Below are 18176 nucleotides of genomic sequence, written 5' to 3'. Positions count from 1 at the left end.
AATAAAGATAATACTTATATGATAAAATATGGATGATTCATTCATTCCAACTGATTTAACTGTTAGTCTCATTAATTTTCATAACTGAATAATCATGTTAATGTTAATATTATTATTATTATTATTATTATTATTATTATTATAATAGATCTAACTAATTCTTGGATCTAACTAATTCTGAACAATTCAATTCCACAAACAAACTACTAAGAAACATAGATCGATCTCAACGCAACCCCAATATCCCAATATCATCAGTGGTTCAAACTTTACGAATATATGAAAATACCTGACATGAAATTCATCTCGTTACATGAGAATTATTCTCACCACTTACCATCACATGGTCGAGGGCATGATTAATCTTTACAGATAGATAGAAATGCACTTCAATTAGATTTAATTTAATCAAACCATCTGCTTGTTCCATTCATAAAAATGTAACTTTAAAACATCGTCTCAAAAATAAATAAGTGAAGTGGAGTAAGAGTGGTATACAAAATATATTCATTTAGTATTGGATAATCATTCCTTGTTTTTTATAATCATCTATCTAATTTTTTAAACCAACTAATCCTAGAAATTACAAAAAAATTTCACTAACTACTAAGAAAAATTCAAAAACACAAATGTACGACTTCTTGCCAAACCGCCAATATCTCAGATTTTTTATCTCATGGGAGGAAAAAAAACTATAGTAAATCATAATTAGGAATCAAATCATAAGTACTTAAGAACTATTAAAGCACCTCTACCGCTACACCGTAGCTTAGAGGACTTGAATAATCAAGCATGTTATCTTTCTCCGTAATTTTTTAAAGATTTTTCCTCTCTTATTTTCTCTTTTATACTTTTATAATATATATATACATTATATATAGAGAGGAAGAACAACTCACAATTTCTTCCTGTTTAATCCATTATAATTTTCAGATTTATCTTCTCATATATCGTGAAATCGACCGTGTAGAATCAGGTAATGCATTCCACCTTTTGCTACCTTAAACAACTCATAATTGGTCCCCCACATATTGACACAAATTATTCCAATAAGTCTTCCCAACGGGTATAGCTCAAATAACATATGAAAAGACTCAAAGGCATTTTTTTTATTACGGAGTTTCATTGTATCAATCTATAAATAATTTTGTAGTATCATATATTCCAATCAAATGTACTAATAAAATTGTATCACCACCAATAGCAGAGGTATATAGCAATAAGCAATTAAAGGCGTCATAAAAGTACCAGAGGCCAACGTGTGCATTTAACAAAGAGTATAATTAATGAAATAATAAATCAACTTTCATATTTTTATATAAGCTCCAATCAAACTAATAGCCACTGCTGGAAAAAGTAATAAATCATCCAAAATCTACTAACTAAATTTTTTTTAAAGATGTGTATGAACTTTTAACATTTTTTTTATTTTTCTCTTTATTTTATTATACTTCTCTTGGAATTCAATGTGGTCAGATGAACCACTAACAAGACTACCTTGCTTGGATCTATGTATCTAAGAACACATTGTGAATGCTTGATATCCAAAGTGAAGGCACTCTCAAAAATGATGCTTTAGCTTTCTATACAATCCTAATCACTTCATTTCCTGAGCATAGATTATTAGGTCCCATTACTTTTAGATAAACATTTCAATGATTTGAATCAGAAATAGCAGCAAGCATGCTAAGTATTTCACCCACATGTAAATTTTACTTCTAATGCTCTAAAATAGATAGATTTCTATGGCAATAATTACTAAGAAAAGATAATCAATAACTGAGACAAATTATGTGAGCCAAATTTTCCCTTAATTTGGTCTACAAAGAGCATTAGTATTACAAGCATATAATAAAATGCAAACAAGAAGCTAGAACAAACCCATCTGGGTTATATTCATTACTAGAAATATTTTGGGTGGATCCTAAAATCTCAAATGGTTCAGGTAATTGATACATTGGACTTCAATTTTGACAAAATTAAATTTCTTAAACTTTTCTTCCAACGTCGGCCGCTTTTCGGTGCCAAGATTGGCAATGTAAACTTACAAGGTCTATGGCCTCTCTGTAAACAGGAAAACTAAGTAAACGTGTCTCCATTGTCATTCAAGATAGCATTGCACTGACCTTCCTAGCAAAGTCATCATCGTCATCTAGATCATCTTTGTTTGAGTCGTCATCCTCTTTGTCCTTTCCTGATTCATAATTGAAATCCCCATCTTGCTTGTCAGAATTTTCCAGCTCTTCCTCTTCTGCATTCTCCAAACATAAACCATCTTCAGTTCCCAAGGCATTAGCTTTAGTTGGATAATGACTGTCATAGACTAGCTCATTGTCAGCAGGGATCACATCCTCCTCATGGCCAATGAGCGTCTTCCCTTCTGTTCTGGCTTCTAATTGAGGAACTGATTCATGGATAGATGAGTCTCCATTTTGACTGTTTTCATGTTGAGCAGTAGAAACTTCATTCTTAGCATATGCCGATTCCCTTTTCCTCTTCAAGATGGCACTCAGTGGCAGCGGACCTTCAAAAGATATAGGATTTTCAGGATTTTGAACCCCTAGCAAGCTATTAGAACCAGCACCTTTGATTTCCTCGATATTCTCATGTTTCCTTGCACCTTTTAGCTCTGCAAGGGACTTTGGGCTCACAAAATCCACAGAATCTGTGTCATCTTTTAAGGTTGTTTTGATTCTACGAAACCTCTCATCATTACAAAATATCTCACTTGGTTGATATCTTACTCTTTCTGAATGCCTTGACTGGTAGTTTATTCGCTTCATTGGTGACCATCTGCTTCTGGGACCCTGTCCCCTCTCTTTCTCTGAGAGCATATTGCTGGCTGCATCAATAACAGACCTCCCAGGAAATGCAATCCTGCCTTGAAGACGACTGCTGATGCACTTCTCAGGAGGAAATTTTAAATCATCATCATGTGAATGGTGAACATAATGTCTCTCCTCAGCATGTTGCTCATCTGTTTGGTAGTGCTCATTATGACCATGATTACTAGTAGATCGGGTACCATTGAACCTTCTTCGTTTGTTTAGCTGGTAGCGCAAATCTGACCCATTCATTGCATCAGATTTTGTCTTTCTAATGATTACTCTTCTTTCAAGTGATGATGCTCTGTCCAAAGTTCTGCCAGCATTCTTTGATTCCCAGCCATATCTGCTATGTGGCAGTTCATAGTTTTCATATTTGCCAATGCCATTGTGTAGATCCCTTTCAATCTTTGTCATAGCCACATAATCACTGGGGTGATAATCATATTCATCTTCAGCTTCCATCTTTTGTCCACCATGACCAGACATTCTTCTGAAATTATCTTCATTATGGTAGTAATCAGGGTCTTCAATATCATCTTCTACAAGTACATCAAAACCAGGGGAATGCTCCCGGAAGAACTCATCACCATCCCTACCATTATCTGGTTCCTCTTCAGTAGGTTGCACCTGATGACCCCATGGTTGGTGTTCAAAAGAATCACTGTTAACAGATACACCATTCTGTGGCAGTCCAGGATGGTCACCATCGATTGAATGAGGTGGCAATATTTTATTTTCAGATGGTTCATGCTTGGGAGCATTGTCTGCTTTAGTTTCATGTTTTACTGTTGCATATGATATTTCACCGTGCCTACTGATAGCCATCTTGCATCTATCATGATTGGCTGCTTCTGTATTATGTTGCATAGTAATTATCTTATGTGTATCTTGTTCATTTGATTTTCGTGGTGCAGAAGAAAGCGAAGAAACCTTTGTAGCCAGTTGGGGAAGAAAATTGACAGATGCCTGAGGTCCATGCATGAATGCACACTTTTCACCTTTCAAACACTGGCCCCACTGGAAATAGTAGCAAGGAACACTTTGTTTAGTTCCATTGTTAGGAGTTCGGGCAGCTGGTGTTAATGTCGATGCTGAAGTCTGACTTGACAGTGGTGGTGATCCAGAGTTGGGCATTGCTGTTGCAAACAGAGAATCAAGAGGCTGTACAACAAACAACATCAATTAGCTTCGTGTATATAAACTACTTAATTGATACGTTGCATTAAAAAAATACAGGTAATCATGGGATGGTCATTTCATCTAATTGTAAAATATTCAAACATGATTGGCATTCAATTAAGGAAGCAAATACAGCTTTGAAATTTGAACCAGACAACTGTTGCAATTACATAAATATGGATTATTGAAAGTCATGAGTTATAAAATAGAAAATTTCTTGATCTGACACTCAATGAGAATCCTATTGCTACATGCACTTCACTCCCTAATGATAACAGCTAACATAAACAACAAACTGTTTCAGTTAAGATGGCCACCTGAAAATTGCATTACAGAAAATTCTCTGCAAAAAATTAACTTTGGAGCAGAACATCATATCAATACGAGCAAAATTTAAGCTGACAAAAACAAGCATGGAATTAATTGTTCCTCGTAAAAAGATACAGTGTACCATGTGAACCACGTTTGGAGAATTCATGCACAGTAAATAAGCATGAAAAGGTGGAAATGACATACTGGATGGCGGAATGAACATTTTGGATTGAGGCAGTTCCCATTTAGCCAATACCAACAGTCCCTAGGGTTAACTCTGGCACCCTCACTGTGGCGATAATCACATTCACTCCCCTGAATGAAGAAATAACTGTTAGATTCTAACACAAAATACAATTTCCAAGATACAGAATAATGCTACCAGCAGAGTAATATTAATCTATGAGCACACATATGCATCAGCAGAGTATAGCTTAGAAGAGAGCTGTAAATTTTGATATATGATAAACAAAAGGTTCAAGTAAATGAATTTTAAAATCAATATCAGAATAAACTCAACACCAGAATGAACTGAAAGTAGCAGAATGCATATGTGCATGCTAATTGTACAAAATGCCAAATTTGATAACCATATCCAATCTCATCTAGATTTTGTTAACAACCTACTTTGAGCACGGGGTTTATGATTGAAGTTGAACATAGAACTTAGAGCAAATGCACATTAGAAGGGCCTAACTACAGGGTTTAAACAGAAGAAAGAACTAAATTACTGTATTAACACCATGCTACCACAAATAATCCAATGCTTCAATTAATTCGACACCATGGTGCCATCATAGCAACTACTGTGAGATGAAACTGCATGTGCCACCGAGGTGTAACAATCAGAACAAGCATTTATAATTCTGGCCATTTGAATTATCTTCAAATCATTATTAAGGCATTAAGGTGGAATCCTCTTCTTATGGAGTTCAAACATTAGTCAATGGAGCTCCAAGATTAGGGATCGAAAAAGTTGACATTACCTGTTTACATGGCACAACCTAGCCTAGCTTGTAATTTTGCAGCTTGGTTTGAGGTAAATAAATTTGGGTCATAAACAGGTTGACTCATTTATGACCCTAAAATAACCAGCTCATCTCAAGTCATAAATGAATCGTAGTTTATAAATATAGATATTTAATTAGTTATTTAGTAGTGATCTATATGAGTTATAAATATATAATCTAATAAATACATTATAAATGCATAATTTATACGATTATATTTTTAAGTTTTTGTATAATTAAAAATAGGTAGTATGTTGTTTGTATTTGAAATTTTGTTTGAGTTTGTTAAATGGGTTGGCGACCCATTTATGATCACTTAATTATATGGGGCATGCCACAGCCCATTTATGACCCCATCTAATCTGTTTGATTAAATAGATCATAATTAGGTCAATCCGTTTATAAGCAAGTCCTGAATAGGTCATGAATTTTGACCCATTTATCAAATGGGTTGGGTTCAGGTCGAGGATAAAAAGGCCATGGTTCAACTAGACATGGCCATTTTATGCCACCAACCCAAATTGCCACTCCTATCAAACATGGACATAAATATAACACCATTTTGTTCATCATTCATCAATATGCAGATTTCATATCATAGACTTTCATCCTTCAATATTGTAAGCTCATCTATGCATTGAAAAAGGGAAAAAGGAAAGAAACTGTCCAGTAATATAGCTAACTCACTCAAAGTTACTTTACAATACCATAATGTTGATGGTTAAACCTTTTTTTTTTTTTGCAAATTAAATGCCTGAGTTCTGAAATCTACTATGGTAGCAAAAAGAATGGCATCTACTACACTGACAGTAAGAAAGGAGTATAAAAAGGTTACATAAAGAACCAAAACATCTGCCTCCACTCATGTTAGACAGAATGTAACAAAAGTGACCAGCTTCTAAAACCACAAAATGGCAAAATGACAAGCCTTAATCTATTTATTTAATATAAGCTTGAATTGTGGAGAGAAATTTTAGGAACTAAACATTTTTAAGTAGAGCTAATACAGATTGTAGAACTAATAACTTTAAGAAGAACTAGAATTGAATATTTGAGATATTGCTTCAACAATAAGAAGAGTGAAACAATAATTAAGATAGTGGGAAAAAATCACTATTAATAAGAGCTTTAAATATCTCATATCTAATACTAAAAACAAGATATTGACGAAGATAATATTAATAGGATAAAGAATAGAGGGCTAAAATCAAGAGAAGCCTTAGTCTTTTTATGCAAGGGTTGTGTGTCTCATAGACCAAAAGAAAAATTTTATAAGGTTGTGATACAAAAGACCACAATTAGATGTAGCTTTGATAAATCATAAATTATAGAACAGATATGGTGGTACAAATGTCTACTTGGAGGAGGGAGGAAGATTGTGGGAAAACGAGAGGAGGGAGTGGGGGAGAGATATGCAGAGGAGAGGAGTGATCAAGAATTGTCTACTTTGATGAAAGGCAGGGAAGGAAAAAATGTAAAATTCCACTTCTACTTTTCTTGTTCAACCTCTTTTCTATTCTACCCAACTTGGAGAGGCTACTATGGTGGTCAAGTCCAGCAGTTGTGCAGCCGAATCAACAGTTGAAGTGGTTAGGCCAGAATCCTGTGACAACCAACGACTGAATCTAGTGGCCCGATCCCATGATGGCCAGCAGTGATCTGGTGACCAGATCTGACAAGTTGGTCAATGATGGTAGGTGACTCATGATGAAAAAAAGGATAATGGTCTTTTACTATTTTTCTCTTCATCTCCTTCCAATGATGGCAGATCAATTTTGGAGGAAAGGAGGATGCTGCCTTGGTTCCCTTCTCTCCATCCCTCCATTCAAGTAAATAGAAGACTCTCTTCCTTTCCTTCACCATCTCCCTCTGTTTTGCTCCCCTTCATTTATGTAACACTGCTTTAAAGACAATCAATAGATTCTAAAATTAAACAGATTGAATCAACCAAAGTTAGATGTGTGACGGCCAGAGAGATATCTGAAAAATTCATTTAATTGAATTAAGTGATTTAAAGATCTAAATATTAGTAGAAATTAAATCTTCTAGAGAGATAAATCCTAAAAAATTCATATAAAAGACCCAAATAGTAGGACTCATCAATTCTTCGTGTTGTATTTAAGTGGAAAAGCTTTGGTCTTTGATTGCCTTACAAGAGCTTTCAAGAAGATTAACTATGCAAATACTCTTATTGCACAATGAAAATCCTAAAGCCATCATGCAAGACTGCAGAAAACGTAATTTACAATTCGGGAAAAAATAATAGTAAACTGAAGTAATATTGTTCAACCATTGCAACTTAATACATCATATGCTCCATTTTACAAGGTTTAGCTCTACAAAAGAGACAAATGATTAATTTTGAAATATACAATAGTGGTATTCAAAATAGTTTTCTGTGCAAGGAAGCTTAGATTTTTGTTGTAAGCAATTGCATAGATCTCTCTTTATTTATCCATTCTAGGCTTTTAAACAAATTACTTGCTAGATGTTGAACTTATTAAAAGTAAATGATGTTTATTGCAAAGTGATACTAAAGCCATAGGGAACTTTTATCTGGACATGTAAATATGGAGGACAGTTTCTATGTATCACATTATGCACAAACACAACCCTTCATCAAGCTGGAGATCCAACAATAGATCCATTGATGTGCTATTCCATGATAATACCAACACAATCTGAACCATTGGAAGGAAAGCCCGCATGAACCCTAAGAAATTAAGCAATCTTTTGGATGCATGAATTCGAACAGTTATTCAGAAGCAAGTTCTGCCACATGCAAACAAAAACAACTTATCACAAGCCAAACTATGGAAAGAATATGGGAAAATGACTGTTTATTACTTGAACTTCCTACAAGGGCATGCACAACAAACTAGTCCGGACAATCTTCCCTGAAACAAATTTTCTGCTAAGCACGAGGATTGTTTACGGGATCTGAACCACAAAATATAAATAAAGTACAAAGAATCAAATGCATGTGAGTGAGCCTAAAGGATAAAAAAAATGCACAATTCAAACTAGCATCTTAGTGACTTAGAGATAACAGGTGTAAACAAGGAGGCAAAACACCTTTTTGCAGGTCAATGGGGAAGCCAAAAAGTAGACGCAGTCGGTGTTCCCCTTCAACGCCTCTTCCTCGGCCGTCGCAGGCTGCATCGCTTCACGCTTAACACCACCTTCCATATTCCAACTCCTTCACAGAAGAAGGGGCATCGACGGATCCCAACCTCCACGCCGCGGATCAGAGCGTCCAGGCGGAGACTGGTAAAACCCCAACTCAGGGCACAGGAAGCGCGAAAAGGGGAGCTGACCCACGGATCGGGGAGTCGAAAGTCGGAACGCGATAGCCGAGAAGACAAATTAGGGGGGAAATCGATTGAGATGAACCTCCAAATTCAAGCCGCGGAGAGAAATCCTTAGCCAGAGGGATTCAGTTCGGCGATTTTGCGAGGCCGTTGGCGAAGGCTTCCGCTGCTCTCGCTGCGTGAAGCAGAAGCCCTCGATCTCGTTTCGTTTTCCACGCTGTCTTTTATCTATTTATAGTACAATTACTATTTTACTAGAAAACTTATAGATGCCTAAGAAGGGTTTTAGGCGAGTACATACACATGATTTGAAAACGAGCCAAATAGTCAGAACAGCCCAATAGATTGCCAAATTTAAACTATGAACAACTTGATAAAGTGCCCAATACTGTTCAATAGATATCAAGATTCGATAAACAGCAATTCACCCTAGGGCACAAGTAGATTTTCGAATTTATCACCCTAGGTCCTCGTTGGCCTGATAACATGATATATATTCATATAAGGCTCAATGTTGGGCTGATATAGACCACACTAAGGGGATGAGCATTCGATTAATTCGGTTAATTCAGTTAATTTGATATTAATTTTTATAAATTCTTGTTATTGTTATTTTAAATAAATTTAGTTAATTCGGTGTTAATCGAAATAATCGATTCGGTTAATTCAGTTTTAGTAAAATTTTGATTTGATTCAGTTAGTCAACACTAAATTGATTTTCAGTTAATTAATTAATTTATGGACTGAATTAACCGAATGCTCACCCTCACATTCAATTATGTGTTTTTTTTGTTCTATCCCTCCTATCAAATCTAACTTTTTTTTTCTTTTTCTCTTCTCTTTTCTCTCTCCTATACATACAATCTCTCTTCTCTTTTTTCTATGTCCCTAGAGTGTAGCACACTTGGGGGCACATGATTTCGTGGCCGAGAGGTCAGGGATTTGATCCTCGTTGTATCATTATCTGGGGTTAACATCCCGACCATGCATTTTCAGTTGTATACCTGCATTTACCTCTCTCCATATCCATGGGACCGGCTCTAGGGGGGTCGTTCATGGGGTGGTTCCACTTTTTTTTTCTCTCTTCTCTTTTCTTTATCTTTTTTACATGAATGCATAAATGTTTATAATTCATGTCAACGTTGGCCTTGATATGAACCTGATATGTTCATATTAGGCCCAACGTTGGCAGATATGATTTCATATCAGACCCATGTTGGGGCTTAGAGCTGATTTTTCTAATAATATTTTAATATATTCGGAGAAGTCAAAATAAGTAATAGAGTACACCACTGGACTTCTTATAGTCTCAAAAATCCAAATGGTCTAAAATTGATATAATCGAACATGTCTAGGTCCATCAGTGCATTTTGGTTAATTAGTAGGGTCAAAATCTATTGATTTGACCTCTTTCATGTCCTTTAGATTTCTGAGGCTGCAAGGAGTCTAATAGTACTATTTGTTGCTTATCTTGGTTCTCTGAAGATGTTAAAATATTATTGAAAGAATCAGCTTTAAACTCTATCGTGGACCCATATTGGGCCTGATATGAATTATATCAGGTTCATGTTAAGGGTTTAGAGTTGATTTTTTTTCTTATTACATTTTAACAGTTTCAAAAGCTGAAATAAGCAATAGAGAACACCGTTAGACTCTTTATAGTCTCATAAATTTACACGACCTAAAATTGATTCAATCGGACTTGTCTAGATCCATCAATGAGTTTTGACTAAAACTCACTGATGGACACGTTGGCCTAATATAAGGCCCATATTGGGGTTTAGAGTTGATTCTTCTTTATTACATTTTAAAATTTTCGAGAAGCCGAAATAAGCAACGGACAACATCGTTAGACTCTTTGCAGTCTCAAAAATTTACAAGAGTTGAAATGAGTCATATCAGACCTGTCTAGCTCTATCAATAAATTTTGACCAAAACTCACTGATGCACATATTGGGTCTGATATAAATCATATCAGGTCCACATTAGGATTTAGAGTTGATTCTTCCTTATTATATTTTAACACCTTTGAGAAGGCGAAATAAGTAACGGAGGACCGTTGGACTCTTTGTAGTGTCAAAAATCCATAGAATCCAAAATGAGTTCAATCAAACCTGTCTAGGTGCATTAGTGAGTTTTGATCTAATCCACTAATGGACATGTTGGGCATGATATGAATTATATCGTTAAGCCTGATATGATTCATATCAAGCCCACGTTGGGATTTAGAGCTGATTCTTCCAATAATATGTTCACACCAATGGAGAAGCTAAAAATAAGCAATAGAGGGCACTGTTGGACTCATTGTAGCATCAAAAATCTGAACCTAAAATGGATCTAATCAGACCTGTCTAGGTCTATCAGTGAATTTTGGTTAAAATTCACTAATGGACATAGATAGATCTAATTAGACTCATTTCAAGTCTTGTGGATTTCTGAAACTACAAGGAGTCCAATGTTAGTCTTTGTTGCTTATTTCAGCTTAGAGTTGATTCTTCCTTATTATATTTTAACTCATCCGGAGAAATCAAAATAAGCAACGGATGACAACGTTGGACTCCTTATAGTCTCATAAATCCAAAAGACCTGAAATGAGTCTAATCGGATATGTCTAGGTCCATTAGTGAATTTTGATCTCATTTTAGGTTTTATGGATTTCTAAGGCTATAAGGGGAGTTTAACGGTACCCCCTTCATTGCTTATTTTAGCTTCTCCAAAGGTATTAAAATATTATTGAAAGAATCATCTTTAAACCCTAACATGGACCTGATCATAATATAACAGGTTCATATCAGGCTCAACGTAGACCTGATATGAATATTTATACATGCATGCAAAAAGAGAGAGGAAAGAGAAGAGAAAAGAGAGAAGAGGAAAGAAAAGAGAGGTTACATGCATACGAGAGGAGAAAGAGAAATAGGAGAAGTCAGTTTAGGAGGAAGAGTAGAACGGGAAGAGCACATAATTGAGTGCATCTTTTTACAAATACTAAAGTAGTGTACGTCTTTTGATAAATTTTAAAACTTATGTGTGTCCTTTGGAACTCATTTATTCAATATATATTATGATTTCCTATAGTTAGTTTTTATTCATCGTACATTTAGAATTTTAAGGGCAAGAAATATGCGCTTTTTTTTAAGTCTCTAATATATCATCTCAATGTCATATTAAAAACGTAAAAAACTATCACTCTTTCCACAATTAAAAACCTTCTGATAATTTTTTTTTATGAATTCTACATCATTAATTTTTTTTATACATCATTAATTATTGATCTCACCCATTGATTTGCATAAAGCATAGTACCCATTCAAGGGTGGAGCTAGGATATTGGTTAAGTGTAGGTAATAATATAATATATTTAATAAAGCCAAACAAAATTAAAATTTTATAATCATAAAATTATGCATGGTATAAAAATCAAAGATCAACATAGACTAAGAGTGGTATTATAATTAAACCCCAAATGGAAAAAATGAAAGCTAACCTGATGAGCTTGTCTAATCGGATAAGCCTCCCTAATATTAAGAAAGCTATCTATTCCACCATCATCATAAAAAGATGATTGGCTATGAGATGCACTAAAAAGTTCTTCATAGTTTTCAAACGTCAAACCAACATCATCCACATTAAAATCTGCATAAAAATCATCACAACCCAACTGAATCAAAGATAAAGTAACACTTGCCATCAAAATGGGAAGCTAAACACTTAAGTTTATAAGTGACAATGTAACCTATTCAGCATTAGTAGAAGTGCATGATTTTTTGAAGAATAAATTAATTTCAAAGGAATTGTAAAGGTTTTAAGTTGAGAAGCTAATTATTTAGTTAACAAAGCATACAATATGAAATAAAAAATCATAAAATAATTACCTTACAATTGTTTTTTTTTCAAGTCTTCATATTTTGAAACTTTTGTACAATAACTTCATTTATCAACCATTAGAAATATATCTTTCTCTATATAGACAATAAGATTATCATTCATTCAATCATCACTCATCCAATTGCGCAACCTGTATTTCTTTCACAATTCTCATGGCAGAAAATACTCTGTCTATAGTTGCAGTCGCAACAGATAAAATTAATGTCAATGTCAAAAGCTTAAAAACCAATGGATACACCATACTTTTCTTTGACATAACTAACTTTTCTGAAAGATCACTAAGGTCTTTCAATCCTTGAAATGTTTTGTTAGAACGCATATCACATAAATAAGTTTCAAATTGATCATCAAGTATGAGGAGATCAAATCTTGAGGATAAAACTTAGCCAATTGCAATAATTTTTTATTGTCAAAAGCCAAAAAAGAATTTTGTGGACATAAGAAGCTACACAAAGAAGTAACTTTGTGCTTACCTCTGAGAAACGATCATTTAACTCTTGAAGTTTAATACCAATAACACCATAGAATAAATCAACTCAATAGTGATGTAAATTCGTTACTTTTGGTGGATTACAATAGGGATAACATGTGGTACCCAACGTGTGAACATATCATCCATTTTGAGACAATCAATGTAATGTTGTTGACAAAAATAGTGAACCTTTTCTAAAAATGAATCCCAATCATCATCTTTCATATTTTGGAGCTGGTGTTTGTATACGTATACCAAATCCATTACATTCACAATATACTGATCTTTCTTTTGTAATATTATTGACAATTCACTGGAAATCCCTAAGACATGTTTCATAAAGTGTAGATTGAATACAAAATCAAATGAAAGTATTTACTCCAATAAATTAAATGCCTCAGTTTTTTAATCAGGAGAACTAGAATTATCTTCTGAAATCATTTCAAGTACATCACTGGCAGCAGAGAACATAGAAATCAAACTGATCAAAGAATTGTAATGTGCTCTAGCACGTTGAAGGGTAGTTTCTTGATTAAGTCCCCGACCACTTAAAATTTCACCCTTTTCCAATTCCTCAATAATAAAATCTGAATGCTTCTCCTTTGCAGGATGATCCAACAATATTTACCACATCACCAACAATACAAAAGAAATTAGAAATTGAAAATTTTTTCTTGGCCACAACTACAAGAGCTAGTTAAAGTTGATGGACAAAACAATGTATGTAAAATGCATATGGATTCTCCTTTAAAATGAGTGATTTTAGACTATTAAATGTGTCCTACATATTACTTGCTCCATCAAAATACTATCCTCAAACTTAGATATACTCAAATTATATTTAGAGAACATCTTATCAATAATAGCTTTAAGTAAGAGTGTTGTAGTACTAGTAACATATTCAATTCCGATAAAATGCTCATTTACATGCCCACTACTATCCACATAGCGCAAAACAATTTGTATTTGCTTCTTTGTTAACATATCATGACATTCATCAATCAAAATAGAGAATTATGAAAATTCAACATCTCTGATAATAACATTAATTGTTTCAGTTGCACAAATACTTACTATATCCTTTTGAATATCAAGTGATGTTAAGTTGTAATTTTTAAAAGTATTTTTCAATATCACATCATTAATCTCTTTATTATGAGCATCTAAAAACTCCAGTTGAATAAGAAAGTTATCCGGATTAAGAGAACCTTCAATCTCATCATTACCCATAAATGAATTCCCTTGTCACAACAAACTCTAATACAATCAATCAAAGCATCGAGATGGATACGATAATCATTTCACATTTGCTTTGACTGTTTATTCAAAATTGATTGAATGTGCTCATCTTGATTCATTAAAGCTTCACAATTAATTCGAGCTTTATGATGTTCACTATCGTGCTGCCTAATATAAATATTTAATCTATCTTTACCCTTCCAATCTGTAAATCCTTTGCTAACAAAAATCTCTTCTTATTTATTTTCTCTTAGTTGTCTTGACTCTTGAAGATATAACAATACAAACAATACGAGACATCTTTTTCTATACTATATTCCAACCCATCACGAAATTCCTTAAACCATGAAGGATTGAACTGTCTAAATTAGCTTGCTCCAAATTTAAGGTTGACATGGACCTTTTTACAAATATATCCTTCAAACTTGATTTCTAATGTTAACATTATAAGAACAAATTGGAATCCTTAGTCCAGGATTTTCTGATAATTGTGAAAAAATAAATTCTGCAACATCTCCAATATTTTATTTTTTTGATTCGGGAGCTTTTCTTTTAAAAAATCTATGTATTGTAGACATAGTAATTTCCTAAGATAAATAAATAAAAAATAAATTAACAATCTACACTTAAACAAAATCCTAAAACCACCTAATATCAATGATAAGACCATGCTTATTGCTTAACTGCATAATAAAAGTGTAAGCAATTAAGTAAACATCAATGTACAAAAATGAATTAAAAAATGGATTTATGCTAAGTAAGGACACAGTCACGCCAAGGCAGCGATGGTTGTTGAGTGTAGGAATTGAATTGGTTGCACTCATACACTAGTACACCACCGTGCGCAGGCGGAGCCACAACGTCATCCCCAATCACCGCCAGTGGCGTTAGTGTTAGGATCGATGATCGCGGCTAGAGAGGGGGGGTGTGAATAGCCGACCCCAAATTGCTCGTTTCTTTCTACAAATCAAGGTTAGCGCAGCGGAAATAAACAATAGAAACGACAACGGAGAATAGCAAACCTCAACTCGTCGATGTAACGAGGTTCGGAGATGAAACTCCTACTCCTCGGCGTGTCCATAAGGTGGACGAAGCCTATCAATCCGTCGGTGGATGAGTCCCCGGAGAACCGGCTAATAAATACTCCTTGTGGGTGGAGAAACCTCGCCACAATGTTTTGCAAAAGCAATACAGGAGTAGAAAGCAGCAAGAAGCAAAATACAATACAAATGTATGAAACACCTTCGCTTACTTGCCTTCTCTTCGACTGGATGAAGCAGCAGCTTCACAAGACCAACCACAACAGCAACAGCAACTGATCAGTTGAAGCTCAAATCACAGCAGTGAAGAAGAAGAAGAAGAAGCGAAACTTCGGACCGGAAGAAGAACAATCGAGAGCGTCCACTGTAGAAGCCCTCAGCCCTTTTATAACCTGCACTGCACCTGCGAAGAACAGAAGACAGAAGACTAGCCGTTGTGAGCCAACGGCTAGGGCCAGACCGATCAGGCATCACCCTGATCGGTCTGGGGCTGATCTGATCGGTCGTGGGGACCGATCAGGCTCTATGCTGATCGGTCCCCAAACCGATCAGCATGCTTTCACAGAGAGTTGCCCAACTCTCTGTGCGTACCCTGATCGGTCCCGGGGACCGATCAGGCTTCCTGCTGATCGGTCCCCAGACCGATCAGTAAGCTCACAGAGGCACACTGATCGCTTTCTGATCGGTCTCCAGACCGATCCAAGTCTTGGTTTTTGCCCAAACCAAGTCCAAACCAATATCCGGTCAACCTTGACCTCTTGGTACATCATGCTTAGCATCTGGTCACTCCCTTGACTTGCTAAGACTCCCCACCAAGTGTCCGGTCAATCCCTTTGACCCACTTAGACTTTTCTCTTCGTGTCAAGTATCCGGTCACTCCCTTGACCTACTTGACCTTCTCAACACCAGATGTCCGATCACCCTTGATCCATCTGGATTTTCCCTTGCCCGGCTTCACTCACCAGGACTTTCACCTAGCTTCACTCACTAGGGTTTTCACCTGGCTTCACTCACCAGGATTTCCAATCTGCCCGGCTTCACTCACCAGGACTTTCCAACTGCCTGGCTTCACTCACCAGAACTTTCCCACTGCCTGGCTTCACTCACCAGGACTCTCACCTAACTTCACTCACTAGGATTTTCACCTGGCTTCACTCACCAGGATTTCCAATCTGCCTGGCTTCACTCACCAGGACTTTCCACATCCGGTCCAGAGAACGAGCTACCGAGCCCTCTCTGACCACAGTTCGGAGAACGAGCTACCGAGCCCTCTCTGACTTCCCATGTGGTCCAGATAACGAGCTCCCGAGCCCTCTCTGACCACAGTCCGGAGAACGAGCTACCGAGTCCTCTCCGACTTCCCATGTGTCAAGCTTCCATACTTGGACTTCTCCGTGCCAAGTCTCCATACTTGGACTTTTTCCCCCATGCCAAACTCCCTGCTTGGACTTTTCCCATGCCAAGCTCCCTGCTTGGACTTTTCCCGTGCCAAGCTCCCTGCTTGGACTTTTCCGAGTCAGGTCAACTCACCTCGGGTCAACCAGGTCAACCTTGACCACGGGTTGCACCCACAATCTCCCAAGCTTGTATCCTTGTAAAACATCAAGATACAACTTTTCTGTTCACGTCAAACATTGTCAAGCATAACTCGTCAAACATCAAAACACAACTCGAGTTAAGTCAACTCGAGTCTGGTCAACCAGGTCAACCTTGACCTAAGGTTGCACCAACAGTTAGGTGGTTCAGGGTCATTGTTGAATGATGATCCTTGTCATTGTTGAAGAAGAGGACTCTGCAGCAGCTGTGTTGTTGCTTGGTGGGACAACGACAGCTTGGGAGGCTACCTCACCGGCTCACCAGCAGCGCAATTGTCGATCGGATGCGTCACCCTCTTTTTTTTTTGCGGAATAGGAAAAATAAGGTTTAGGGTTAAGGTTACCTTGAGCTTTCTAACTTGCTGTGGAGTGTGGCAGCAGGGGAGGAAGACAAAGTCGAAGAGGAGACGTCTGGTCGGCAGGGCGTCGGGGGAGGATTGAGGATATGTATTTTGACCATTCGGCGTGAGCAACGAGCCTATGACGACTTGTGTCGGAGAGTTGACAGTGTGGTTGCACATGATGCTTTTCTCCCAACTCGTGTTACTCTACAATTTTGACGTGGACGTGTCATGCATGGTCATTGCGAGCTTGTTGCGAAGAGGGGAAGAAGACAAAGAACAATCAGTGAGTCAATTAGGGGTTGACTTAGGGTAAAAAAATAAATCTTTTTTTTAGTCCGGGCCAACTACTCACATTGGGCCCATATAAGCTTCCTCGTGCACTCATTAATCATTTCCTTAGTGGCCTTTTTAGGTAGCCTCCCACATTCTAAAAGAGGATAAATCTTAAAAGCATTTATCTTAACACAACATCTCTTTATATGAAGAAATGCGATATTTTACATTTATTAAAAATTAATGGAGCAACCATCCACGCAGATACACGAATTCCTGGGACGGCATCACGATTAATCACACTGTTCAAAGAAGTTTCATCGCCAACATCTAGCAAAAGATGATAAGTTTTGGAAGCATCATTTAGTATATCATTTGATTATTTTTTAAACTATTAGGTGAAGTTTAGCTTTGCAGACTATGATAAAAAAAAAACTATTTTCATGTGAAGACACCGTGATTAAAGGTCAGATAGACATCAGACTTCTCTGAATTGAATGCAAGACGCACGTTTTCTTGGTCAACTTTTAACAACTCCGAAAATAAAACGTATCTTTCTAGCAGGATTACGCTGCAACAATAGATTGAGGCAAATCATCAAACTATATATTTATTCACAACTCTGATTAACAGAATAGAAGACCAGAATGTGAAACTGTTTCTTCTGCCAACAAAACTTGCTGCT

At 36.3% G+C, this 18176-nt stretch overlaps 1 protein-coding gene across 2 annotated transcripts; it reads right to left on the bottom strand.

Moving 5' to 3' along the window:
• Positions 1 to 1769: 1769 nt before the first annotated feature.
• LOC122023530 (zinc finger CCCH domain-containing protein 32-like) lies at positions 1770 to 8856 on the bottom strand. 2 transcript variants are annotated; one of them, XM_042581664.1, is made up of 3 exons: positions 8405 to 8856; positions 4524 to 4634; positions 1770 to 3989 (listed from the first exon to the last, which is right to left on the bottom strand). In XM_042581664.1, exons 1-3 carry the CDS (start codon positions 8516 to 8518, stop codon positions 2106 to 2108), a joined length of 2109 nt encoding a protein of 702 aa, XP_042437598.1. In that variant the 5' UTR covers positions 8519 to 8856; the 3' UTR covers positions 1770 to 2105. The 2 variants fall into 2 exon arrangements, with proteins under 2 accessions (XP_042437598.1, XP_042437599.1); XM_042581665.1 differs by lacking the exon at positions 8405 to 8856 and adding an exon at positions 8177 to 8199.
• Between the last annotated feature and the right edge of the window lie 9320 nt (positions 8857 to 18176).

Source organism: Zingiber officinale, chromosome 9B (genome assembly GCF_018446385.1).
Source record: "Zingiber officinale cultivar Zhangliang chromosome 9B, Zo_v1.1, whole genome shotgun sequence".
NCBI classification, from domain to species: domain Eukaryota; kingdom Viridiplantae; phylum Streptophyta; class Magnoliopsida; order Zingiberales; family Zingiberaceae; genus Zingiber; species Zingiber officinale.
This window is presented reverse-complemented; position numbering and strand designations above follow the sequence as displayed.

What these genes read in the sequence shown, in the direction of transcription:
- LOC122023530 (XM_042581664.1), bottom strand. Translation starts at nt 8,518, where the DNA reads ATGGAAGGTGGTGTTAAGCGTGAAGCGATGCAGCCTGCGACGGCCGAG. An exon ending in CCCCATTGACCTGCAAAAAG is followed by an intron (nt 4,635 to 8,404) that starts GTGTTTTGCCTC and finishes TTCTTCATTCAG; the next exon opens with GGGAGTGAATGTGATTATCG. An exon ending in AATGTTCATTCCGCCATCCA is followed by an intron (nt 3,990 to 4,523) that starts GTATGTCATTTC and finishes TTTGTTGTACAG; the next exon opens with CCTCTTGATTCTCTGTTTGC.